The sequence below is a fragment of the Pyrgilauda ruficollis genome, unplaced genomic scaffold (assembly GCF_017590135.1).
Source record: "Pyrgilauda ruficollis isolate IOZ18807 unplaced genomic scaffold, ASM1759013v1 scaffold11, whole genome shotgun sequence".
NCBI classification, from domain to species: Eukaryota; Metazoa; Chordata; class Aves; order Passeriformes; family Passeridae; genus Pyrgilauda; species Pyrgilauda ruficollis.
Window position 1 is genome coordinate 546,061 of NW_024509210.1, and position 25,505 is coordinate 571,565.

General features: G+C 46.1%; 1 protein-coding gene across 1 annotated transcript in view; it reads right to left on the reverse strand.

Annotated features, from left to right (window-relative positions):
* Positions 1-4,096: 4,096 nt before the first annotated feature.
* Positions 4,097-25,505, reverse strand: part of A1CF (APOBEC1 complementation factor) — a 44,688-nt gene continuing 23,279 nt past the window's right edge. The window contains exons 2-11 of the mRNA XM_041476351.1: positions 23,283-23,417; positions 22,956-23,086; positions 21,373-21,611; positions 17,168-17,332; positions 13,882-13,979; positions 12,359-12,629; positions 10,715-10,923; positions 8,509-8,645; positions 7,352-7,485; positions 4,097-4,972 (exon numbers count right to left, since the gene is read on the reverse strand). Of these exons, the coding sequence (XP_041332285.1) occupies positions 4,821-4,972; positions 7,352-7,485; positions 8,509-8,645; positions 10,715-10,923; positions 12,359-12,629; positions 13,882-13,979; positions 17,168-17,332; positions 21,373-21,611; positions 22,956-23,086; positions 23,283-23,417 (1,671 nt within the window). The 3' untranslated portion in view covers positions 4,097-4,820. The remainder of the gene's footprint in view (positions 4,973-7,351; positions 7,486-8,508; positions 8,646-10,714; positions 10,924-12,358; positions 12,630-13,881; positions 13,980-17,167; positions 17,333-21,372; positions 21,612-22,955; positions 23,087-23,282; positions 23,418-25,505) is intronic.

Genomic DNA, 25,505 nt, shown 5'->3' on the forward strand with positions numbered 1-25,505 from the left:
ATTTACCCTCTAAACCATCAACATCTGACCTCAAAAGAGAGTTTTTAGGAAGCAGGGGAGAGGGAGTGTTGAAAGCCAGAATTGGGATATCTGGAGAGCCCCTCGTGCCCCAGAGCAGGTCCCCTTGTGAAACACCTCGTGTTTATTTGGCTGTCACCAGTGGGCAGAATTTAGGGAGCATTTTTTTGGGGGGATTTTCATCATATTTTGTGCGTAGAAAACTCTCTGGGAGAGAAGCCCTTGCTTTTATTTGCTCTGTAACAGCATGGTGGCTGTTGGCAGGCAGTGACCAGCAGCCCTTCCTTGCTTTCCTGCACGCTTTTTTGGGATGCTGTGCCTGGATCCAGCAGCCACTAGGTGCCAGTGCTGTTTTACACGAGAACAAACTGGAGCCAAAGCCTAGGAAAAAAAAGAATTTTCCAGGAATTTGGGCACCTCGCCAGCTGTTAAATATAGCACTCACTACTCCTCACAGTTGCTCGTCCCTCGACGTGGAGCCATTTGTGCCCGGCTACGTGCTCGGGAGAAGGGCAGAATTCCACCTTTGTTTTATTTTTGTTGGCGTGGGATATAAACTACCACAACTCGGGAAACTCGTGTCGGCAGCCCGAGCTCCTGTGCACGGCTCGAGCGCTCCCTCCTGCACATCCTGTCCCTTCCCAATTCACCAGCAGGATTAGGAGATGCTAATTTGGGATCTGACCCCAGGCCCTGGGGGACAGGGGGGAATTCTCCGCAGGATTTGGGATTTATTGGATCCTGTGGTTGTCTGGGGTTTTTTTCCAGCATCCCACAGAGGGAATTTGTGTGCAGTCTATCTGCAGCTCTCTGGTCATCTCCACAACCAGGGTCAGATATACACGAGGTGGGGCTGGGGACCAAGGAATGTCACTCTTTCAATGTTTATTCCTTAAGCAATCCCAAATCTGGATGGGCACAATCCTGTGGATAGCTGGAGGCAGTCTCTGGGCATGGAGAGGAGTTTCAGGTGTCCAGGGAGAGAGCAGCCCACCCCAAGCATCCCCAAAGGACAGGGGCTGGTGGGCAGGGGCTGTCTAAGCCCCCACCAGCACTTAGAAAAGGACAGCTGAGAAATGGAATTTTATCCAAGACTGAGATTTTGGGGCCACAACAGAGAAGAAGAAAGGAACATCCATCCCATCAGAGCACCAGGGCCAGGCTGGCCCCCAGTCAGTGACCAGCAGGGACTGATGACCCCTCATGGGGATGTAACCTTCAAAGGTTGTTTGGTTTGTGAAATTTTTCCCCCAAAAAGGGAAAATCCAGGTTGGTATGTGATGGAGCAATGAGATGAGATGGTCCCTGGGAGATCAAGCTGGGAAAAGGAAGCCATGCAAGTTCCAAGGTAAAGCAGATCCCTTTGGAAGTCACATTATCCCATGGACTGAGGGGGTTTCAGTGGGACATGAGAGTTTCCCTGTAGGATGTTCCAGCTCCAAACACAGAGTTGTGTCACCCTCAGTGATGTTTTATTCTCACTCTGCACCTCAGATGAGAGGCCCTGTGTTGTACAGACCTCCAGGAAAGCGCTGGCTGGGAGAAGGGAGATGGAAAATGGAATTTTTGTAACCCCTGCCTTGCCAGCAGCCAAAGATGAGGCCATCTGCTGATTTTTCTGGGCATTGATCTCATCACTTACACCTCAAACTTGTCTTAGAATTGGTGGTGGAGGGTGGATATCGTTTTTGGCTTTGTCTTTCTCTCCACTGGGAACCCACATCTTTAAAAATGGGAAATAATGTTTTCTTTAAGTTGGGCTGTGGGGTTTGAGATTCCGTGAAAACCATCCTTGCTCTCCCAAACTGACCAGCCAGCTGCTGCTGAGCAAAGAGGGAATCTCAGTTGTGCCAGGAGGGAAACGTTACAGCACAACAGCAAATTCTCCATTGTCCTGGTTTTGGAGGAAATGAAAGCAGGACACCAGGAAAATCTAATAAGGAAAAATAATGGAGCTGGCAAAGCTGCTGGAGCCCGGGGTACAGCTGACCTCTTTGGGAGAGTAGTGTCAAGCTATTTTGGCAAAATCTCTTTTGGAGTGGCAGGGAGGCCTTGGCTTGTGTCATCAGCAGCAAGAGCTTCTCCCATTTTTTGGGTTCAGGATGTCTCTGGAAAGGTGCAAACCCAGAACGCCTTGTGCCAGGAATTGCTGTTTCTCAGTCATTTAGCTATGATGGTCTTCCAAGGAGCAGGGCCTCATCTTAAAGAAGATTTACCCATCAGTGACCTGGAAACAGGCTCTTCTCAAGGTGGGGCTAATCCCTCACTGCCCTAAATCACAGATCTCCACATTTACGCCTTATTTTTGCTTGGTGTTTTCTCACTATTGATACAACCCCCAAAAATCTCCACGGGGATCAGGTAAGGAACAATTACCACTGTAATGAATTCACAGCAAACCCAATTCCTGTAGCACTGGCAGGTAAATAATTACTGGCCAAAGAAGTGCTGGGAAAAGAGGCCAAGAACCCCTTGATTTTTCACTTAGAAATGCAGAAGTACAAAAACTGCCAATTTTCTCCTGTGTGTGCTTGGTGAGGGTCACCAAAGTGGAAAACACTCCTGAACAGCTTGTGACCCTGCCAGTGTGACCTGGGATCGATCCCTCTGGAGCAAAGTGTGCTCCTGTTTACCACAGATGTACACAAGGACTGAGGCTCGTGTTTAAAAAGTTTTAATGGTATTTCAAAGTCCAGTGAATGTCCTCGGATTACTCTAAAATCACACAGTTGCTTCACAGAATTTAGTCCCAGTTCTAATTTGTAACGGATGATTGAGATGCCATTTTCCCCTTCATTCCCTTTAAACATACATGATTGTCCTCCAGTAAATGGAAATTGTGATTTTTCACTACACTTCACAGTGTTAAAACTCTATACAAACCTTGTACTACTCGTACAAAAATAAGTGCTTCATGCACACATTTTTAATACTGCTTCTTGCCCTTTGCTTTGACATCTTTCTGAACTTTATATAAATAGCTGAAAAAGCAGACTAAACTTACTGAACGTGGAAAGTGAGAAACACTTCCTGCCAACGGCTTGAGAGACTCTCCTGGCTGTGCTCCTCGTTGGCAAACACCACTTAAAGACATATACAGAAGTGAAAAAAAAAAAAAAAGCCACGAAATCCATAACACTCTCGGTTATTTGGCCCTCTGTGACCAGGTTTATCCTTTGTTGTGAAGCCAAACGTGGCCAGCAGCAGCCACAGAGGGCTTGTAATACCTTTAGGGTCACCCTAACGAGCTACTTTATAAATAGGAGGGGTCTAACGGGATCTCAGACTGTACAGCTTATGGGGTTTGTTCCATTCCGGGGGAAATTGAGTCAGAAGAGGAAAGAAACACTTGGTTGCTGCAGTCACCATCTTGTCACAGACCCTGGTGCTTTGCACAGCTTGGGGGATGCACAGGAAAAGCTCCCCTTGGAATGGCTTCTGCTCTGCCACATCTAAAGCAGCTGAAAAATCTGGGGCCAGATCTGCTGGGTGTCACCAACCCGGTTGTAAATTCCTCCTCCCCAAAAGGTTCTTTAGGTCCTAGACTGAATAAATTCAAGTTTTCTTAGTGTGCATCACCACGTAGGATTTAGGATACAGGATTAATGTGTCTGCTGTAGTTATCCAGCACTGGATTCCTCCTGTATCTCCATAGCATCATTGCTCCTGCCTCGATTCCATGGCAAAAATAAATGGATAATGCCCCTGCCGTACACCAAAGGATGCTCCCAGCATCCCCAAAGGGGTCCAACACCACAAAAACTCTGGTGCTCTCCAAATTAAGAGGTGCCTTTCCTGTTGGCGTGATCCCTCTTCCACTAAATTAATTTTTGCTGGAATCAGAGCAGGCAGCAACCTTGATTTAATGTGCAAGCCAGGCAGGGCTCTGTCCAACCTGGGAAAATGTTCTTTGGATATAATTATATTCCTGTTGAGGTGCCTGCTATTACTGGGCCATGGCTGTGAGCTCTCGTGCTCTAATTAAGTAGGGAATTGGCCTTAATGAATAGCACTTTTCTGCTCCTCAGGCTTAAAAGTTTCCCTATTTTTCAGTGAATGTGCCATTTGATGGGAAGCACACAAAAATACACTGGTATTTGCTGATTTTTAGATATGGCTGGGAGGGTGCAAAGCAAAAGGGAAAGCTCTGCTGAATTCTTGTGCCCCACTTTAAAAATAAAATTAGCACAGAAACCTGTTAAAAATTAGCCTCTTGGGCTGGGCAAAAATGTTTAGAATAAATGTTTTTTTGCCTTGGCAAAGAAGAATTTCAAAGAGCCTTGAGTGGCACGGGGGTATCAGGGGCAGGGAGAGGCAAACTCATGTGGCCAAGGGGCACTTCTGCTCTGCCTGGCCTGGGAAACTTTGGGGTGGATGCAGGAGAATTCCTGGTGCACAGAGGGGTTTGCTAGGCCACCCCATCCTTCCCCAGTCCTTGTCACAAGAGCCATGGGACCAACTGTTTTCAGCACAGGTTGTTGCTTGTAAACACACACACAATAGGTGTATAAATATATATACATATAAAAATATATATATACACCTGAGAACCTCTAATTTCCTGGGCTGAGCTTTTGCTTTCTGGTGTGAAAATCTGATTTTGCACCATTTAAAAAATTTTCTCCTTCTCCCCCACTGTTACAAAACATCCCGTTACAAAACTAAAGACCTACAAGACTGAAACTCCGACTAAAATGAACCTTAGGCCACAGATTAGCTTAAAATCATGAGGGTGTTGAATTACCAGACTGAGATTGTTTTTCTTTGCCTTTTCTGCCTGTGCTGGGTTTGAGGGAATTTGGTTAAAAGGCTCCGTAGCCGTCGCTCCGCGCGGCGACAGCGAAGGCAGGATAGGCTTCGTAGGTCGCATACGTGGCCAAATCTTGTCCCAGTGTCACTGCTTGCTTGAGCTGAGTGGCTGTGACAGTGGCAGCTGCGTTGGCAATGGTGTATCCTGAAGGAAAAAAAGAAGGAAAACTCGTGGATTAATGAGAATCCATCCAAAACTCACCATCGCCCGGTAGGTTTTGATGGGATGACTTAAAAGTGGGAATGGCTTGGGCAGCAGTGAGTTTGTTAGTGGGAATAATGTAAATAAATTAAATAATTAAAGGGAAAAATGAAAGCATTTCCTCACCCATGATTTGTTAAACAAAGTGCTGGAAAAACACTCTCTGCTGAATATTTTTTCCTCAGGTTTTGATTATTTCTGAGCTAATGGTGCTCTGGAGGGGTCCACCCTACATGGCATGAGGAGGGCAAGGAAACAGCCTAGAACAGGGGAAATTTGGGCAGGATTCTTGGAGAAAATATAGCTCTGATCCCTTCATAGCCAAAATACAGACAGTTCAGGACAGCCATGGTAGGGAAACCCTCTCAATGCAGTGACAGGGAGCAATTATTTAGTAGACGGGATTTTTTGGGGTTTTTTTTCCCATCGGTTTCTAATGGAAAATGTGGTTTCAACACTTCCAGATTTTCCATGGGAAGATGTAAGCGTTGCTATTTGAGAATGAATCACTGGGAAAATAGCATCATTTGGGGCTTGTTCCTCTGAAGGCAGGGCATAGCAGCTTGTCAAGCAGACCGCAGAGTTGTGTTGTAAAAGAATCAGGAATTAAGACAAAGCCTAAATTTGGGAAGAGCAGCTGGGGTGTCCATTGGATCTGCTGGACGAGGCTCTGCTGCCAAAAGACATCTCCCAGGATCCTGTCTGACCACGTGGGCAATGGGATCAACTCCAGGTCAGCCAGAGCCAAGGTCCTCTTGGTGGGGGAATGGAAATATTGGGCAACAGGGAGCACACATTGCCTCACTGGAGGTGTAACTTTGGGGAAAAACATGAGAAATTCCTTACAATTTGAATGTTGTGGCTCTCCAGAGTATTTTCTTTGCACCAGCTAAGCCAGGTGCAACATCTCAAGCAGGAATTGAGAAATCTGGGACTTAGGGCACATCTGCCACCATCGGGAGAGAAATGAGCTGTGAGCTGGGCATGGCCTGAGCTGAGCTTTAGCAAGCCCTGCCTGACCAAGGACCGGTGTGTGCTGCAAGCAGCAGCTTTAGTGCACGTCCATTTGCCAAGCTCCCAAGACAAATAAATAAGGGTGGATGAAAGAAAAGGAGAGATGCTAATTAAGCAGTAAGTGGGGGCTGGATTCAATAAAGAGCCCATTTGGTTTCCACGCTGCGGAAGGTGCACAAGCCCAGACAAATTGATTTTTCTGTGGCTTTTGCGGACTCCTGTGGCAGGAAGCCGGATAGATGTTTTATTTTTTTTTTTAAATCCATCCTTGAAACACTCCAAACAACTCAGTAGTACTGACTAATGCATTCCTCATGTGCAGCCTGGCACCTGGTGCTGCCTCTCCATCAGAACTACTGTCATGCCGGCGAGCACGGCAAATGTAATTCCTGTGTTTTCCATGATTTTCCAAACTGTTTTGGGCAGTTGCAAGAGCTACGAATTCTGAAACTGGGAGAAAAACCTTCTGTGGGGGTGTGAGAGCTGGGATTGGATCCAAGCTTTCATGGCTGCGTCATTTCTTTGGCAGATGAAATCCCAAGTGCTGGCTCACAAGGGGCTGGGGGTGCTGGGGGAGGACGGAGAGCCCGTGAATTCATCAGCCATGGATGATGGCTGACATCAGGGCCATGGTGACATCAGGGCCAGGGAGGGGACACGTGCCAGATGTGGCACTGGGGACGCCAGCTTTGCATCCTGCGTTGTTTCTGGGGCTCCCAGTTGAAGGAGGCTTTCACAAACTGGGAGGAGTGGAGGGGATGTGTGGAGCTGGGATGGGCCTCTGGATGTTGGGATTCCCTGCCCTTGGACACTGCTCTGACCCCCCTGGACATAATCCCCACTGTGGCATTGACCTGAGGGGCTAGGGTTGGAGCAGAGCCCCCCACCCCAGTGCCCCCAGCCTGAGTTGCTCTGGGGTGTGGACACAGAAATTTGGGCAGTGCTGGGATAGAGATAAAATCCTTTAGGGGCAATAAACTGGCACAGGGTGCCCAGAGCAGCTGTAGCTGCCGCTGGATCCCTGGAAATTTCCAAGGCCAGGTTGGACAGGTCTTGGAGTACCCTGGGAAAGTGAAACGTGTCCCTGCCCATGGCAGGGGGTGGAATTATGTGATCTTAAGGGTCCCTTCTAACCCAAAGCAGTCCGGAATTCTCTGTTAAAGATGCCAGACACACAAGCAACACGAGTCACTGTTGGGGAACACAACCAGGCCAATCCTCAAAACCTGCTTCATTCTTCACACCCACAAGGAGCCACCAGGAAAAATGACATTCCAGGAGCCTTTTGCTGTAGAGACACGCCCATACCTGGGAAAGCTGGCGCTGCAGGAGGCACCTCTGCCCCTTCCACGGGGATGCCCAGGGTCTGCAGGGTGTACTCTGCCGCGTAGGTCTTGGCCTCGTCGATGTAGGCGCTGAGCTTGGGCGGCGTGAAGGGGTGTCTGTGAGCACAGCACAAAGTTAGCTGGGTTTGCTTTCCTTCCCTGCCAGATGCTGTGATCCACTTAGAGCTGGCACCACCCTGCACAGCAAATGGAAGCGTGGCTTCCCTGGGCTGGTGCATTACTAGAGCTGCTCTCCTTCCAGCGGTTTCTCCCCCGCTGGGGTTATCGACCCTGGTTCCCATGCTGGACACAACATCCTTGCAGAGGTCGTTGTGCTTTTTCCATCAAAAAAACCAACCCTACTGCATTTTTTCTTTACAATTCCCAGCCTGGGTTTTTCTTTACAATACACAGCAAACAGTGGTTTTGGTCAGAAATGTTTATAATCATATTTGGAGCTGAAATATCAGCATGTGGCTTCAAATTCCTCTCATTTCCCCACAAGGGCTATCGTTTGCTTTCTTCTCCCACAAAAAAGCACCCTTTTGCCTGATTATGTCTGGCTTTCTGTAGTGTTTGCACCAGCAGAGAGAGCACCAAGCACAGTAGTTAACTATACTCTGTGTATGTTTTTCTCCCTGTATTTTTTAAAAAGTATATATATACACATTATATTTATATATATTAATACATATATACATATCTCTATATAGATACTATACAAATAGAGATAATCAATATATAATTATATATTAATATAGATAATACAAATGAATGTACGTATATATTAATATATAATACAAATATATAATACATAATTATATATACTTCTGTACATATATATGTATATATAATTATATAAACATTTAGAGATGTAATAAATAAAGATACATATAGATATAAATAAATATAGATTTAATAAATAAAATAAATATAAAAATCTAAAATTTAAAAATTAAATTAAATTAATATTTAATAAATATAGATTTAATAAATATTCTAAAAGACATTTAATAAATATTTTTTACAATAAAATGAAACAGAGACCTGTGTGCTTGGGACTTTGAGGACAGCTGTTAGGTAAAATATAATTTAAAAAAATAAATCCTAAGCCTCAGAAACCTTCCACTAATGACGTACATGGTGGGGTTCTGGCTGGCAAGGGCAGGGATGGTGATTTTGTAGAGGAAGAGCTGTCTTTGATCCTGGCCAATGGCAGAGTGAAGCTGGTACACAGGCTGTCCCCAGTTGTTTTTCTGGCAGATTTCTTCTAAGATCTAGAAGGAAAAAAAAAAAATAGGGATTTGTGCTGGGGTTAATTGCTGTGCAGAAGCCTCCTTGCCTAGTTCCAGCCCCTGTGCTGAGCCTTTCCACACAGGGTTTTCAGGGAGTCCTGGCAGCTTCCTTAAAGCTTAGCAAAAAATCCAATATAAATGGCAGACAGAATACTACACCTACCTTGAAGCGTAAGATTCATCTAAATGCTCCATACTTTAATATCTGTTTAATTCCTGAAATTATTCCCTGTTCAGTTGGGCATCTGAGTCCTATTGCTGATTAGATTATTTCAGTGTGGTGTTCTTTGAATCCTCCTCAGAAGCTCTGTCTCATGGACGTCTGTTTCAGAGGACTAAAGGAACTCGGGTTGCATTAATCTTCTCTGCTCTGCTGCCTCCCTGGCTTAGTGGGTTACAGAGCACCAGAAGTCCAAATAGGCTTCTTTTTAAAAAGAAAAAAGGTTGTGTTTCCATCCAATTAATTCCACGGGCTTCAGCAGGCAATTGCAGCTTTTGAAATGCTGAACCACGTTGCCCTCAGCCTTGGCACAGCTGGTCCCCTGCTAATTGGGAATTGCTGTCCAGAAACACTCCTGCTTTGGCTTGGGATTCCAAGGGTTTTTAACTCACTGCCTGTGTGCTGTTCCAGCTGAATTTGGTCACCTTCCATTAAAGCAGGTTGCTCTGACCCGGCCTTGAGCATTTCCAGGGATGGGCCAGCCACAGCTTCTCTGAAAAACCTGTGCCAGAGCCTCACCCCCATGACAGCCAAGAACTTCCTCCCAATATCCCATCTATCCCTGCCCCCTGGCAGTGGGAAGCCATTCCCTGTGTCCTGGCACTCCAGGCCCTTGTGAAGTCTCTCTCCATCTTTCTTGCAGCCCCTTCAGGCACGGGAAGGCCACAATTAGGTCACCCTGAAGTCTTGCTGAGGTCTACCTCATTTACAGCTTACATTTGAATGGATTTAAAAGTAAAAAGAAAAATTTAAACCTCACTGCTGCATTTAATTTTTCCACCACAGCTCCAGCTGACGTTTAGCATCTTGCAGTGTAAAATACTTCATTACATAGGTCAGTTCTCAATTACAACAGTTCATTTTTTCACTGTGGCAACACTTGTTCCCTGCTGTTCCCACTCCTTTATATGTTGGTTTTATAAAAATGAATTTCACCTGCCCTAAGGCCCTGCAGAACCATTCCAGGGATTTCACACCTCTAGTGGAAGGTGCCCTCTACGCATGGCACAAGTTGGTACTAGGTGAGCTTAAAGATCCCTTCCATCCCAAACCATACTGTGATTCTGTGATTTGCCAGCAAAACAGACTAAGGGGAATTTTGCAGGAGGGAAAAATCCCACCGTCCAGTTTTCTGGGAGAAAACAAGGATGTTTTCATAAACTTTGGCAAACTGGATGCTGTGGCAATTAAAGTGTTAAAAGGCAAAGTCATGCTTCAAAATTCAGGGTGAAGTTGTTTTCTCATGTTGCTCTGCACAATATAAGGGGAAAAGAGTTACTGTCCGAGCTGGACATTCAGAAACTCAGGGAATTTATTGTGGATTTCTCCTCAGCCCTCTTCATCCATCTGCATCAACATGCACAACCAAATCAAAAGTCCCCCTGAGCCGGCAGAATTTCTGTGCTAGGCTGGGTTATGTCAACAGTCCTTTTGCCATAAATAATTTGAAAATATGCATTATTTTTCCACACATGTGCATTGTTCCCTGGTGAAGGCCCAGGTGATGAATTTTATGTACCAAACCCATCGTTGGTGGGAATTCCTCGGCCTGCAGTGCTTTTATGGCGCGACAGCCAGAACTGGATTAAGGCATTTATGACAACTCTCCCCTGACACTTATGGTGATCTCAAATGTCTTCTCCAACCCCAACCGTTCCATGATTCCATGAGGCAGGTGGATATTGCAAGATGCAATGGGTACCACTCATTTTTTAATGTCTTTTGAGACACAAGAATGGATTTATTTACCAGGCCGTGGCGCAGATCCAACGAGGGGCCTGCTTTCCCAACACAATCCTTGGGACATGGACGCTCTTTTTGGGGCACGTACCTGAGGGGCGAGTTTGATCCCTTGGGGCTTTAGCGTGACGTGGTTCATGGGGGTGAGCTCCATCCCTGGCAGGAGGTCGTAGAGCTTTTCCTCTCCCCTCTTGTCTCCCTTGAGATGGTATCCGCGGCCCAGCCCCGGGAACGCCAGGTAGCCGCGGCCTCCCAGGCCTCGGACGCCCGCAGCCCCTACAGGTACATTCATGTAAATTTCTAGGAATGTAAGAAGGCATTAAACCGAATCAAATCACGGGAAAAAGGACCCTGATTCTTGCTGAAATGGAAAAGTTAGCCCCGCTTGCTGGGAGGATTGGGAAGCAGGTGGGCAGGAGGTCCCAGAGCCTGGTGGTGGGATAACACAGGCTCAACACTGACACCCTTTCTCGGATAGGTGAGAGGTTTTGGGGAAAAACTACTTCTTTCTGCCCATTTTTTATCATCTCTGGTCGGTTTTGATTTCAGGGCAGCTTTTTACCCAGCTTTGTAGCTGGAAGCCAGAGAGGGGACAGCTGGCATGTTTTGTTACCCACCAGTGTAATTTCACTTCAAAGAATTCACAGCTCACATAACTTCATCCCTATATAGACAAAAATCCTCTTTGGTTTTGCCCTATTACACTTCCATTTTTTTTCTCAGGGAGCCCTGCTTGGGAGTCTGGGGAGACCATGAGGCAAGAGATGGGTGGGGAGTTATCACATCTGCTCCTTTCCTAATGCAACCTTTGGAGGAGCTGGTTCACCTGTGTGGGGAAAAACTTGAGGAACAAGGGGTGTTCCTGCTGCCCTGTCTCCTTCCTGCTGAAGGGACAAAAATTGGCCATCATGATCCTTGCCAGGCCTACCAGGGTACCACACAGAGTCCCAGCCTGCTGTGGGACTTGGCTTAGGGACACAAGGCATCATCTTTGGGAGGAAGATCAGATGACAGAGTTATTTCTTTGCTAGCCCCAAACTTACATCTGCACTGACCAAACAATGTCTGCATTGACATTTAATTTGGGGGTGCATGGGTGGGGGGATTTGATTTGGCTCCAGGCAGGGTCACCCAAGAGTTTTCAGAAATACTCTCTTTTATTCATAGATTGAATTAGTTGAATTAATTGTTATTAAGTTAACAATCCTCCAAAAGGGAGCCTCCAGCTCCCAAAGCACAGAATGGTTTGCTTGATTCCCTACCCCACACCAGGGCAATGTGACTTCCTTGGAAAACTCCACGGCTTTGGGTCAGAAGACACCAGGACTGGTAAAATTTCCCCTGCAACTGTCAAAGCCAAGAGGAAACATAGTGGTGGTGGTGGCTGGCTGTGGGAGCCAGCTCTGAAGGAGGAAAGGAAGAGTGTTTTATTTGGTCTTCCCTGCTGGGGCAAAACCAGGAGGATCCGTGGATTATTTACACTGGACTGAGGGCAATCTAGAAGTTCCTTCCAGGAAAATGTTTTGGGTTTTTTTTTTTTTCAGCTGGAAGATTGTGTTTGGGAAAGACAGGAGCCTAAACCCTGTGTTTTCCACCACAGAAAATGGCATCCAGGAGCTGGGGCAAAGCCAATGTCACCAACACCCATCTGGGGAGCAGCTGCCCACCCCTGGAGGAGATGTTGGGCACGAGGGGAATTGTTTTTCAGTTATCCAAAACTCCAACGGGGAATTACCTCGGACGGAGGGGGGCCGGAGGATGCTCCTGTTGCCGAGCCCCTTGGCGGCGGGGAAGTGCAGGCTGGGGATGGCCGCGTAGGCCTGGGGCGCGTAGAAGACCGGGGCGCCCAGGTAGGCGGTGGCGGGGTCGTACAGGTGTCCCAGGGTGTAGGTGTAGTCCCCCTGCAGCACCGGGGCCCTGCCTCCCGTGCCACGCGTGTACCTCACGTAGCTGTCCTTGTCCACCGGCTTGGCCAAGGTCACCTCGATCGGGGAGCCATCCAGCACCTGAGAGAACATGGGGGAAATGATACCTTGAGGTTTTAGCTTTCTGTTTTTCTTTTTCCTTCTTTTTGATTTTGTGCTGCTCGGGTGTGTGGGTCTGGGTTTCATATAAGGGGATGGTGAGCTCCCTTCACAGAGTAGGGAGACAAAACAATTCCTTCTCTAGCTGGGGACCCAAGGACTGCCAGATCCGGATCTCAGGCCCAAGAGTACAAACAAAGTGGACTGAAGAGAGAAAATAAGAAGGAATGTACTTCATGGGCTGGGGCTATAATTGGACAATTAGCTCCAATATGCTAATGGACCAAAACTTATAAAAATGTGAGGTCTTTTGCTATTTTTGCTTCCATCTTGGAGCCATCCATGTCTTTGGTACTACCAGGGTGTGGCCTGTGAAGGCCCTTCAATAAATACCCTTTTATTCCCTTAACTCTGTCTAGCCTCTGTTCCAGCTGTCTAAGGCAGTAGGGGAAGTGGTTAAAAGTGCTTGATGGAAATCCAACCTATGGGGGAGCTGCCCCACGTCCTAATGGGATGGGAAGGCGGAGGAAACTACCCCAAAAAAGCCCTGGATCTCCTTCACATGGGTGGAGGCTTATGCTGAGAGTGCCCAGCCCTGGCTCCAGCTGGGAGAGGCTCCTTCAGCAAAGCCTTCAAAAGGCCTCACTTCCCTGCAAAGCAGCTCGTAAGGCAGAGAGATTCCACGTGCTCCCGTGGAGAACAGCAGGGGCACTAAAAATAGGAGCAGGGTTAACACCTCTTTGGGAACAGCTCTGGCTTTACAGTGAATTACATGCAGTGCAAGAAGGGCTAAATTCAGCAGCCTCCTCGCAAATCCGCATCTGAACTCGGAGCAGATGTTTGGGCTGACCTCGTTTGTCCCAGTTTGCCATTCACACGCTGCCCTGCCAGTGTTTTTGTTGGCAGTCTGGAACAAGGATGTGAGTGTGAGCCAGGGGGGGATCCTAACCCCTCCTTTCCTAGTTTTTCTTTCAGCTTTTCCTGGTTTGGTTTTTTTTTTCATCTGAGCAGTGAGCTAGAGCCGGGCAAACACTTAGCACAAATACAAGGAGCCAAAATGAATCGTTTGTGTACAACAGAGCTGCTGAAAAACAAATTCAGGAGTATAAAAGCAACCAGCAAAGAGCAAATTGGGATAACACCTCCAGGAGGGTTTTGGAGCTAATAAAGCAGGTGGCTTTGTATAATATACTGCACCATAAGCTCCAGGAATTAACATTTACAGCAGCTTTACCTTCCCATTCAAGGCTTTCATGGCTTCCACTGCGTGTTCTCTTTTATTAAAGTGCACAAAGGCGTAGTCTCTAATTTTCTTTACTCTCTCCACTGCACCTGTGGAAAACATTGGAATATTACTGGGAAGTGGGGATTAGTCAGAAAACAGAGATCTGAAAGAGTGGTTCTGTCAGGTTATGAGCCCCTGGAGAGCAAAGGCTGAGCAAAGGTAGAAGAACAAGAGGTCAGTGTCCCCTCACCTCTTTGGATATTCCAGAGGAAAATCAATATATAATGGTTGTAGCATGTCAAGGCAAACTAGAAGTGCTTGGGATCAGACACCAGTAAGATTCCCATTAAACTGGAGTGGTTTTCTCCTGTCCAAACCATTCTGTTGGACACTACCTTTGGTCTTGTGTCTCCCTTCTGTGATAGCCCAAGCACCAGCTGTGGGAACATCCCCATGTGATCTCCATCTCCCTGTTTTTGTGCGTGCATTGGAGGCAGCCTGGGGAAATTTGGTGCTTTTGCCATAAAACAAGGAGGCTTTTCTCCTTGACAACCAGCTCAGGATGTTCAGGAAGAATAAACAGCCAGCCCTGCCCAGGACAGAGCAGCCCAGGGCACTGGGATGGGCTGGGGCTCATGGAGCAGCAGGTCTCTCCCTAAGAAACAGCCTCTCCCCAGGAAACAGCATTTCCCGTGTCAGTGGAGCTTCCCTGGATGCCCCAATTCACCTGGACATGGCCCAGGTCAGGCTCTGCAGCTGAGGGTTGGCCCTCCTGGGATGGGGCTTGGGCTGGAGAATCTTTCTTTCAGCCTGAATCTTTCTTACATCCAATTTATCCAAAGTAATTCAAATGTAAATGACTTCTTGTTCTTCTTTTCTAAGTCCATGCCCCACAATTTTCCCTTTCCTGCTGCTCTGCTGCCAGGAACTCATACTCTGCACTGAGGAGTCTGTCTCCAAAATAACCCCACCAGTGCTGTCCCCCACGGCCACAGCCTTCAGCCATTTCTTTAATTCCTCATCTTCTCTGCTCCTGTGGCTTGGGAAGCACAACATCAGCCAGCCCAGCCTCCTGTAAAACCCCCAGAAATATCCTTTGGAAACATGGCTAAGGGATGCTGAACAACTCTTCTGTTGGCTTCTTAGCTCCTAAAGCTGAACAGGTGCACAGGGAAATGTCATATTGCCACAAAAAGCAATTACTTAGAAAAATGCAGGAGGAAACGAATTTCTTTGGTGTTCAGGGGAGTCATTAGGAGCTGCAGAGGGCTAAATGAGCCTGTCCCAGCCCACAGCCCAAGCAGGCTGCACATCTTGGAATGACACAGGGATGGTAAAGTGGCACTTTGTGTCCTTCTGGGACAGAGGATGATTTTCCAAGCCTGAATTTATGGGAGCTATATGCTGATGCTTTGTTTAGAAGTGGAAGCTTTAATGAACTCGCTGTGTTTTGAATATCCCCCTTCTGCCTCCTGGAGAGCATTCCAGGACACCAATCCCAAGCCAAAAATTCTGCTCTCCCCTGCCTCTGCCTCTGCTGGGCCAAGCAATGTGATACCCACCCTTGGGTCAGCTCCATGTGGAGCCCATCCATGGGACATTAGAGAGGGAGTACTGTCCCTCCAGCACATGGGGACAGCACAATCCTCCTGCTGGGAACTCCACCAGGCAGGAGGAATTTCCTTGGGATTCCTAGAGAGCAAGGGCAGGGCTTTTCAGAGGGACAGCTCTGCAGAAGTCATCAGGCTGTGAATTTTGCACAGATTTAAGGGGTGCTACTTGTCCCAACTTGAGGAGCACAAGCAGCCTTCCTGGGCCTGCCTGTGGAGCCCCCAGAGATGTGGCAATTGCTGTGTCATTGGAAGCTCTGGATCATTTTTTATTGCATGATTTGTTGATGTCAAAACAGCTTCTTAATGCCCTGGATCCAAGGTAATTTCAGCTAAGTAGTGCTGAAATGTGGCTCAATGGGTGAGGCAGAGAACCACGGCAGGGCAATGAATAATTTCACGTCCTTGTGATCTCACTGTAACTTAAACTGCATTTTCTCTCCCCAAAGCTGGAAGTTTTGCTGCTCTAATGCACCCATTCCTGATTTTAGCCCCCAAAATCAAAGCTGTCCCTTAAAAAAAAAAAAATCCAACATGAACGCTGAAATGATAAAAGGAAAATGAAAGATGATGCAGAACTTGTGTTGTTATAGTGGAAAACTTCTTAGGAGCAAAGCAGATGAGTGTTACCAAGGCGTCAAAAGGCCACAAATGTGTTTCTGGGGAGTGTGAGCTTGTTCAAAGCTCGGGAGCAGAACTGGGTAAATAAAAGAAGGAAACAGTTCAGAGAGTGGGATAACATAAATTTAACTCAGGAGTGAAATATGGGTTCTGCAACAGCTCGATGGTGGCTAAAAGTATGAGCCAGAAATGCTGCAAGGACACAAGGAAAACTCATGAAGACCTTTCATCCTAGCCCAGAAAAAGCCATGAAATGAGAAGTCAGAGGAAGAAAACTGAAGCTCTGCAGTGTATTTTAAAAAATTAATAGAAGGAAGCTAACAGGAGTGAGATGAAAGGAGATTTCACATTGCCAAGCATCAGCTCCTAATGCCTAATGGACTGTGTGGCTTGCAGAGCTGCAGAAACGGGTTATTTTTACTTTGTTGGTTTTGGGTGGAATTTCCTAAAGCTGGAGCAACTCAGAAGTAAAATCTCCTTTGAAAGCCAGCAGGATTTTTATTCCCAACTAATCTCCCCGCTTTTTTTGAAAAATCTCACCCTAAGTGCATGTAAGATATGCCACAAAGGAATATTAAATTAAATGGAAAGCACTAATTATTCACCAATTTACATGAGGACTGGGGGGGATGTATGAAAATGAGTTCAGAATTTAGATAGATCAGATAAAAAGGAGTTGTATTAAATCACTCTATTTTTATCACCGTCCCTTGCCACAGAAGAATGCTGAAGTCACCCAGCTGCTTCACCAACTCTTTTTAAGAAAGACTAAGTGATTCCAAAGCATTTTGATGACACAGGGCAACCCCATGCAGCATTTTGGGTCTCTTCCAGTTGCCAATCACCCTCCTTCATGGTGGCTGTAGCTGGGAATTAAGCAGCCTTTAACGGGATGGCATTTTGGGTGGGAGCCTTCAGCCCCACGACAATTTTTGTGGCATTTCACACGAACATTTCTCAGCAGAAAAACACAGCTATTTTTATCCCTTGTGGCATTTTAGGAAGGCAGAAACATTTCCATTTGCAGCAGTGGTTGAGGAGGCGCAGCACCAGCGGGCTCCTACCTGGTTTGATGCTGTTGAACTCCTTCTCTATGGTCTCCTCAGTGGTCGAGAGCATGAGGTTCCTCACGTAGAGGATCTTCACTGAGGACATGGTGTCCTCATCCACCTCCACCTCTGGCTCTGCCCAGTCCACGGCGATGGGGTGTCCCCACAGCTGGATCCTTCCTTTAAAGGAACAGGCATGGTCAGTGCTGGGGGGCTGTGCTTCCTCTCGCTCCTGCTCACGCTCTGTCTCACAGCAGAACAGGCCAAATTCTACAGACAGGATCCAAAAAAGCCTTCCTAGCTCTGCCTTTCCAAAGGCAGATGGGCACACTCGGAATGGCCTCCTGCAAGTACCTTTGGAGCCTCCGGAACTGAAAGAAGTGAAAATATGGAATAATTCACTTTAAGATTGCATTTCCTGGAGTGCTCCCTAAAGGGAAGTATTTTAATGCACTTATAAAAATCCCTTTTGGCCGGCAAACTTGGGATCCTGCCATCCCAGTGGGATGGAATGAAACAGCAAAAGCAAGGACATCTCTGTGTGTGTTTGAGTTCGTTTGGGGGAAGCTGCAGCAGAAGAAAGGAGGGACACAAAAAGTCCTGATGCATAAAACAGGGTGTGGGTGCATGTGGTCTTTGTGAGGATCCCCAGGCTGAGGGAAGAGATGAATCTAACTCCATGTTCTCAGAAGACTGATTCGATATGATATGATACTAAAGAATGCTATACTAAAACTATACTAAACTATAGAGAAAAGGATCCATCAGAAGGTTTAACAAGAATGAATAAAAACTCGTGACTCCTCAGAGCCTTGACACAGCTGGCCATTGGTTGGCCATTAAGTTAAAACAATTCACATGGAGCCAATGGTACATGCACCTGTTGGTAAACAATCTCCAGACCACATTCCAAAGCTGCCAAATACAGGAGAAGAGAATCAGATAATTATTATTTACATTTTTCTCTGAGGCTTCTCAACTTCCCAGGAGAAGAAATCCTGGCGAAGAGATTTTTCAGAAAATATCACGGCGACAGGTGTGGAGGATAAACCCAGGGACTGTGTACACTGGACTGAGCTGCTGAGGGGCAGGGAAGGAAAAAAGCAAACAATTCACTTTGCTGAATGCTGATGTTGCAGTTGGGTTGGTGTCCCTACTCCTCGAGGCTTAGCTCCAGATTCAAAAGCACCTGATGTGAGAATTTCACTGAACTCCAGGGAATTTTCAGAAGTCCATATTTCTGTCTATCTGCATGCATGTGTATTACCAAGGTTGCCATTTTAGATTTGCCATTAAATTTTAGTAAATTCCGATTTATGGTTCTGTTGAACTTACAGAAAATTCTATTGAATTGGTTTAGAGGTGCTAAATTGGTCAGTTTATTAAGAACTGCTAGTGTTGATTGGATATTGCTATGAATAATAAACAATGATTAGATATTGTTATGAATAATAAACCATTTAGACCTAAATTGTTGAGCCAGTCTGAAGCTGAGATTGGCAAGGGGGTTTTTTCTGCTGGGACTCAACACTTGGAATCCTTCACTTTTTCCCTCCTCACCTTTTTGCCTCCCTGGTCTCCACATAAATCATTCTAATCTGATATTAATCAGAGTAATCTGATTGCTTTGTCTGATATTTCTTTAGTTGCTTTAATCTGATATTTTCTGGTCTGCTTTATCTGTATAATAAGTAATAGAGTGACTCTTGCTATCAAACCCTGTCACAAATTTATTTAAACCTGCTTTTGCCCAGACCTTGCTGGTGATTCTTTGAGTGACCTAAACCACACATTTGCAGCTGAGAGGACAAAGAAAATCCTGCAAAACACTCTAAAAAGGCATCTCTGCTTGGACAACCCATTTAAGAGGGGGTGGGAGCTCCGAAATGAGAGGGTGAGGATAGAATTTGGAGGCTTTTTGGAAGTGTAAATGATCAAACTAAATAGGAAGGTGCTGCTCCCTTGGAATCCCTCGGGAATGAGCTGGGATTTGTGGAGCGAGGCTGTTCTGTGCCCCTTCCTGAATTGCTGTTTTCAGTTCAAGGGTGGAAATAATGAACTGATTGACTTGCAGCAAGGAGCTCAGCTTGGTGCCTCTTGCTGAAAATCAGTCTATCTCCACCCTCTTGTTTAGCCAGAGACAGGAGAAAATTTAAATTTTTAAATGAAAACTCAATTTTTGAGCACTTTCTCTACAGAGCTCCCTCAAAAAAGCAATGAGGTTCAGTTTAAAGGAAGCATCTGATAATGATATTCCATCTCACATCAGCTGGAGACACATTCAGCTCTGGCTTGAAACTTTTTTCCAGTTCCTGCCTTATGCTTGAGGTTCAGAAGACTCTGGCTCCTGCTCAGGCCTTTGGAATTCCCTAAATTGTTTACTGAGATGTCCCTGAACTGGAAACCCCTCATGCATTGCACATGTCTGCTCAGGACTCTGAGTTCCTTCCATCTGTCTTGCTGTCTTTGCTCAGGATTTCAAGTGCTTTGCCTGTTTCTGCCTTCCTTTTCCACATAAAAACCATGGGAAAGTCGTGCTGGAGAACAGAATGTGCTCCCACCATCAGGGAGATGCTTAAACTGAAGAAGAAAATGCAGAATAAAAGGCAAAATTGTCAGTGTGACACATCTCCCTGTAGAAAAGCAATTTCAGTGCTCAAAATCATGCTCATTTTTTTACATAATAAGAAAAAAAAATGAAGTGATGCAGGGTATTTCATGTATAAAACAGGTGAAAGAAGGTGGTTCTGAACAAATCTCAAACCCCAAGGTTTGCTGGATGCTTCCAGCAGCCAGTGTGTTCAACAAAGCAGTGCAGGAGCATAAGAAAGCAAGAGAAAATTGATGAAATCCCTGCAAAAGCACTTAATGTTAAGTGACTTCTTCACCTAATACCTGCTAAACCTCTCTCTCCTTCACAATGGTCTTTGGCTGTCTCCCAGTGCTGAATTTCATAGATGCACTCTTAAGCAATTCCTCATTCCAGTTTTTTTTTTGGCCAAAATATCAATTTTCAGTCCATGCTCCAGCCTGAATCTGCTCTTGGATGATTTCCTGAGTGATTCTCCCTTGTGAGAAATGGATTTGTAAAGAATTTTAAAAACTTGATAGAACGTTTACACAGTTTTGTACATCTGTATGTAAACACTGAGATAAGGTGTGTTGACTTAGGAAGGTCATGGAATAGAGATGATAAAGTTGAGAGATTGAACTAGAAACAAGTTTTAATAAGTTTTAAAATATGTAATAAGTTTTAAAATATGTAAAAAGACTAGATATTTTAGAGAATTAGAACTGTGAAAGATGTATTGTAGTAATGCTATTTGGGGTAAAAATATAAATGATTAGTGTTAGAAGTAACAGTAGTATTGTGTAATAACAGCTAACAGGTTGAAAAAATATTTATAAGGTATTGCAACTAGGAAATAGGTTAGTTTCTGATGGAATGGTGTTAGGTTTTATATTTCTTATGTCTCACTTTTTTATCGAGACTAATAATGGAATAAAATCTTTTAAAACCCCTCTCAGTTGCCCCATCTCTGTAAAAGCTGGAAAAACCAACACTCCCTGAGAGGCTAAAGAAGAGTCTCTGTTTTATGCTTAACCCAAGCACAGGGCCAAGCACATCCTACAGCAGAGCTGCATGGATACACACAGCCAAACCCATCTGGCTGGATTTCCAATAAGCCCAAGCTCCTGAAGGATGACCATGGATCATCAGCACGGTGCTGCAGCAGGAGCTGCAGTGAATCCCACACCCCATGGTGTGTTGGGAGATCTCCTGCTCTGGGTGTCTCTAGCAGAAAACTTCTCTCTGAGGGCAGAAAACCCAGCCACATCCACTTCCTTGGATTCCTGGATGTTGTCACCACACCCCTGAGGTGAAGCCATGTGGATGCCATGGGACGGAGAGAGAGGAACAGCAAGCGCTTCTCACAACAGCTTTAATGAGTTGTAAGGACATGATAACTTGTTAAGTGTAAACAATCTGCAGGTGGTGTTTTCCTACTTCGTCTTTCTGCTCTTCTCAAGCACAGTGTGCGAGGAAGATGTTTTTGTTAGTCAGCCAATCAAATAAAACCTATCGTGTCACTCTATAAAAACCGCGCGGTTCTCGTGAATAAAGCCTTCTTTGCTCTTTCTACAATACTGCCTCCCTCCTGTTCCTGGGTTGTACTGGTGCAAAAGTGACAAAGCCACCCCTCGCCATCCCTGCTGACCTGGGAGCAGCTTCCTCCTGGCCATGGCCGCTGCCCGGTGGCTCTCGTACTCCACGAAGGCAAAGCCCCTGTTTTTGGTTTTATCGGCTGCGCTGGGGTAGACGATGACGTCCACGACGCCGTCCGTGACCTTCTTCATCTCTGCCAGGATTTCCTCCCTCTTCTTGGTTTTGGGGATGCCCCCCACGAACAGGCGGCAGTTGTCCACGCTGGCACACACGCCCAGGAGTCTCCCGTTCCTGGAACAATGGAGCTGCTTTGTCAGGAGCCAGGAGCCAAGAGAGGGGAAGGTTAAAGCAAAGCCCCTCTCTGTCCCAAAACGCAAGGCCAAGCACAAGGCTTTGGTATCAGCTGCTCTTTGGGATATTCCAGTGGCCTTGCTCGGTGCAAAAGCTGCCACTCTGCTAAATCTGACAACAGAGTCAGGCAGCACAGCTGAAATGAAGGATTTGAGGGAGAAACCAAAGCCAAATTTTGCTTTTCCAACTTGAGGTTCTCCCTCTTGCTGCCACCAGGCAACTGCACCCCCCCAACCCAGGTCCTTGTGTTGTCACCAGTGGCTTGTGGCTTCCCATTCACCTCATGACTAAGGTTTTGGGGGAAGAAAATCCTTTGTCATGGAGAGGCACCATTTGAGGGCTCACCAATGCCAACTTTTGTGCAGACCCCAAAATAAAAACTTCCTTTTTTCACCTTTTTGGGGTCCAAGTATCTCTTATAGGCCGGAGAAGTGCAAAACTTCTTTAGAGGAGTCCTTGGAACCAAGGTAGGAAGTGGAGAAGGTGGAGGTGGATGAAGCCTGATCCCCAAGACCTTCTAACCTCTGCTACAAAGGACATCTCCAAGACCTCCATATGCCTTGATCTGCTCAAAGCAGTTCACAACCCATAGGTTTTTTTTTTTAATTAAAAAAGCCATACAGTTGCCAGAATGGTTTATCTCAAAAGGTTTTTAAGCGAAGGTATCAACTCATCCCACTTTGGACTGGCAAAAAACATTTAGCATGGTTGAAATCCAACCAACACGTATTAATGGGCCCATCTGTTGTTGATTTCTGGGTGTTTTGTTCCCTCAAACATGAGGGCTTTTTCTGTTCCTTTCCTTCATAGGAAATGTCATTATTTTGCCAATTGGTTTCCATCCTATTTCACCATTTTTTGCAATTACTCCATCTACCAGAACATATCTGCACAATCTGTCACGAGGGAGACTGTGAATAGAATAAATCAACAACAAACAACCTGAGGGGAACATAATAAACAGCGCTGGTTAGGGGAAAGTTAATTTGATCCAAAACAGAACATTTTTTCCCAATGTTCTGATAGATTTTGTTGTTGTTTTTGGTTTTCTTTTATTTTCTTTTTTTTTTTTTTCTTTTTTAATTGTGAAGAAGAAATTTCCTGTGAAAGATGTTGGTTTTAATGAGCAGTGACTGCACAGGGAGACAGGAGGAGATTTCCCCTCAAAACACAGGGATCTAAATAATCTTGCTCTGGACTGCCAGGAAAAATATCACTCACATGCCAAAACAGACTGATACATATAATTTAAAGTTCCTTTGAAGGTGTTTTTGCCCTGCTTACCTGATTTCATAATTATTGAGTGTCTTTATTGCATTCTTGGCCTCCTGTTTATTGGAGAAGGTCACAAAGGCGTAGCCCCTGTTGTTGCCATTGAAGTCCATCATCATCCTCATCTCGTAGATTTTGCCAATCTGCCAAATTAGAGAGATTTGTCAGCAAGGTGGGAGTATTTGGAGAAGACTGGAATTTTAAAGTTCCATGGGCCTGGACACCTTCCATGGACCAGACTGCTCCAAGTCCTGCCCAGCCTGGCCAGGAATCAGCTCAGTTCAGCCCTGAAATGCAGCTCTGACCATCAGTAACTGATCAGCTGCCACCAAGCCTCACCTTTTCGCAGAGGGGGATAAGTTCATCCTCAAAGAGGTCTCGGGGCAGTTTCCCAATGAAGATCTCACAGCCCCTCTCTGGTGGAGGGCCGTCCCAGCCCGGTGGTGGTCCCCCATATTTCCTCTGCCCATTTTCCTGCCGTGGAGGAGAAGAAAAGAAAGGTTCAGCTATTGATTTTTAAACATGGATCAAACCAACCCTGTCTCTGGGAATGACCCTTGAGGAAGACACCCTCCTTCCCTTCAGCTCCTCGTGAATTCAGCAGTGTCCTGCTGCCAAGGCTGGGATACTTCAGAAGTCCAAGTGCAGACAGTCAGTAACTCCCTGGAAAATGGAAATCCTCCTGGCTCTGGCAGGGGAATCTCCGTGGGCTGTGTGTTAGTTGTGGGCTGGGTAATGGAACACTTGCAAAATTTATAACTTGTCTTGATTTTCATCCAGTCTGAGGATCACACCTGCCCACCCAGGAGGTCCTTCTGCCAGAGAGCAAATCTTGGCCCCAAACAATATTCAAAGAGGTGAAGGCCAGTCACTATTTCCTTTTTGTCTCTTTTTGCTAGATGAGTATATTAACCTGGACCAGTGGAAGGTGTCCCTGCCCATGGCACGGGGCAGGAATGAGATGGGCTTAAGGAACCCCCCAACCCCTGTGATGCTAAGAAAGCCACTGTAAATCTAAGACATACAGGAGTCCCTTATCTTATGGGTCACGTACAGCAGAAAGGGCAAACCCAGCTGCTGGCCTGGCCCTGGAATGTGCTTTTTCCCAAGAATCTCAGGTTGTGCTTGGGGCTGTTGTGCCCTCTAGTGCCATGCAAAACAAGGCAAGGTTCACAGCCTCCACTCGCCCAAAATCCAGTGTTTCCAGTCCCTTCTTCCAGGATGCAAGGCCGGTTGTGGCAGTGCCCAGTGCTTTCCAAGGCTGAGCTTGTTTTGGTCATGGTAGCCAAGAAAGGCTTTCTCAGGTGGGTTTGAAGGTCATGCCAGGCTCCACCTGCCCTAACCACGGGAGGTTTGGATCTTGGAGACCTTGGATCATAAACTGGGAGCAAACCTTGGAGCAGGTGAGGCATCTGCCTCCCATGTACCTGTGCAAGGATCTGCGCAAAAGGTGACGTGCTGGACTTCCCACCTCATCCCTCTTCTGAAACTTTGCTCTCTGGGTTTTCTTTGGTTTTGAGACACCAGTCCCAACCTTTCCCAACATTTAGCAGTGCTCAGGGTTGTCCTACCCCAACCTTAATTGTAATTTCCCATCAAGCAAGGAATTCCTTGAGGAATAAGACCCTGCTTTGTGAAAAACAAGGCAGTGATGGTCAGCACGGATGTGAGAGAGAAACAGAGTGAAAAGGAACGAGCAAGGAGTGATTCAGGAGCATGGATTGGCTGCTCACGCCCCCAGTGAAGCTTCAGGATGAAGCACAAAAGGATGGGACCGTGAATTCCTACCTGGATCAAATTATATCCCGTTCGCTGAATTAACGCACGGAGGGCGGCTTCTTTCTGTGTGCCGGTCAATCCATCCCCGGATTTGTGATTTGATTCCATTGGGAGTGATTATCAGCAAAAAATCAGGTTAATTAGGGGTGCTCACTGCAATCAAATTTAAGATAAATTAAATCAATTAATACAGCTGGGAGGAGAAAGTCCACCCTCTTGAGAAAGTTTAGAGGGTCGCTCTTCCTAAATCAGTTATTTCGGAGATAAAACCAAAACAGAACAGCAGAGACCATGGAAAAAGCAGAAATGTCCTCCTTGCTGAATGGAAATAAAAAGCATTTAAACCCACAGTCACATCCTGGGGAGAGGCAGAGGGAATTTGTAGCCTTTTGGTGGTGCCTCAGGAGATAAAAATATTTAAGTGCCTAAGTACTCCTGCACTGAGTACACAACAATGAGTCCTTCAGGCCTCATGTGGTGCTGACACTGGGAAGGAAACCTTGTACCAGCCATGCCCAGCACTCCGTGAGAAACAGGACCTAGCCCCAGATTTGGCCTTTTTGTTCTTTATTTGAGAATAAAGAACACAGGAGAACCCAAGGTTGCTTCAGACATTTTGATTCAGAGCTGCAGTTTTAGGTCTGGCTAATTCAAGATTTTTTGGTTTGGGTTGGGTTTGGGCTGAAAACATGATAAAACTGGAATCTGAATCTGACTTGGGCTGCACCCTGGGAAAGGGACATTAACAACATGGATTCACTACTGGTGATTCCCTGTTTTCCC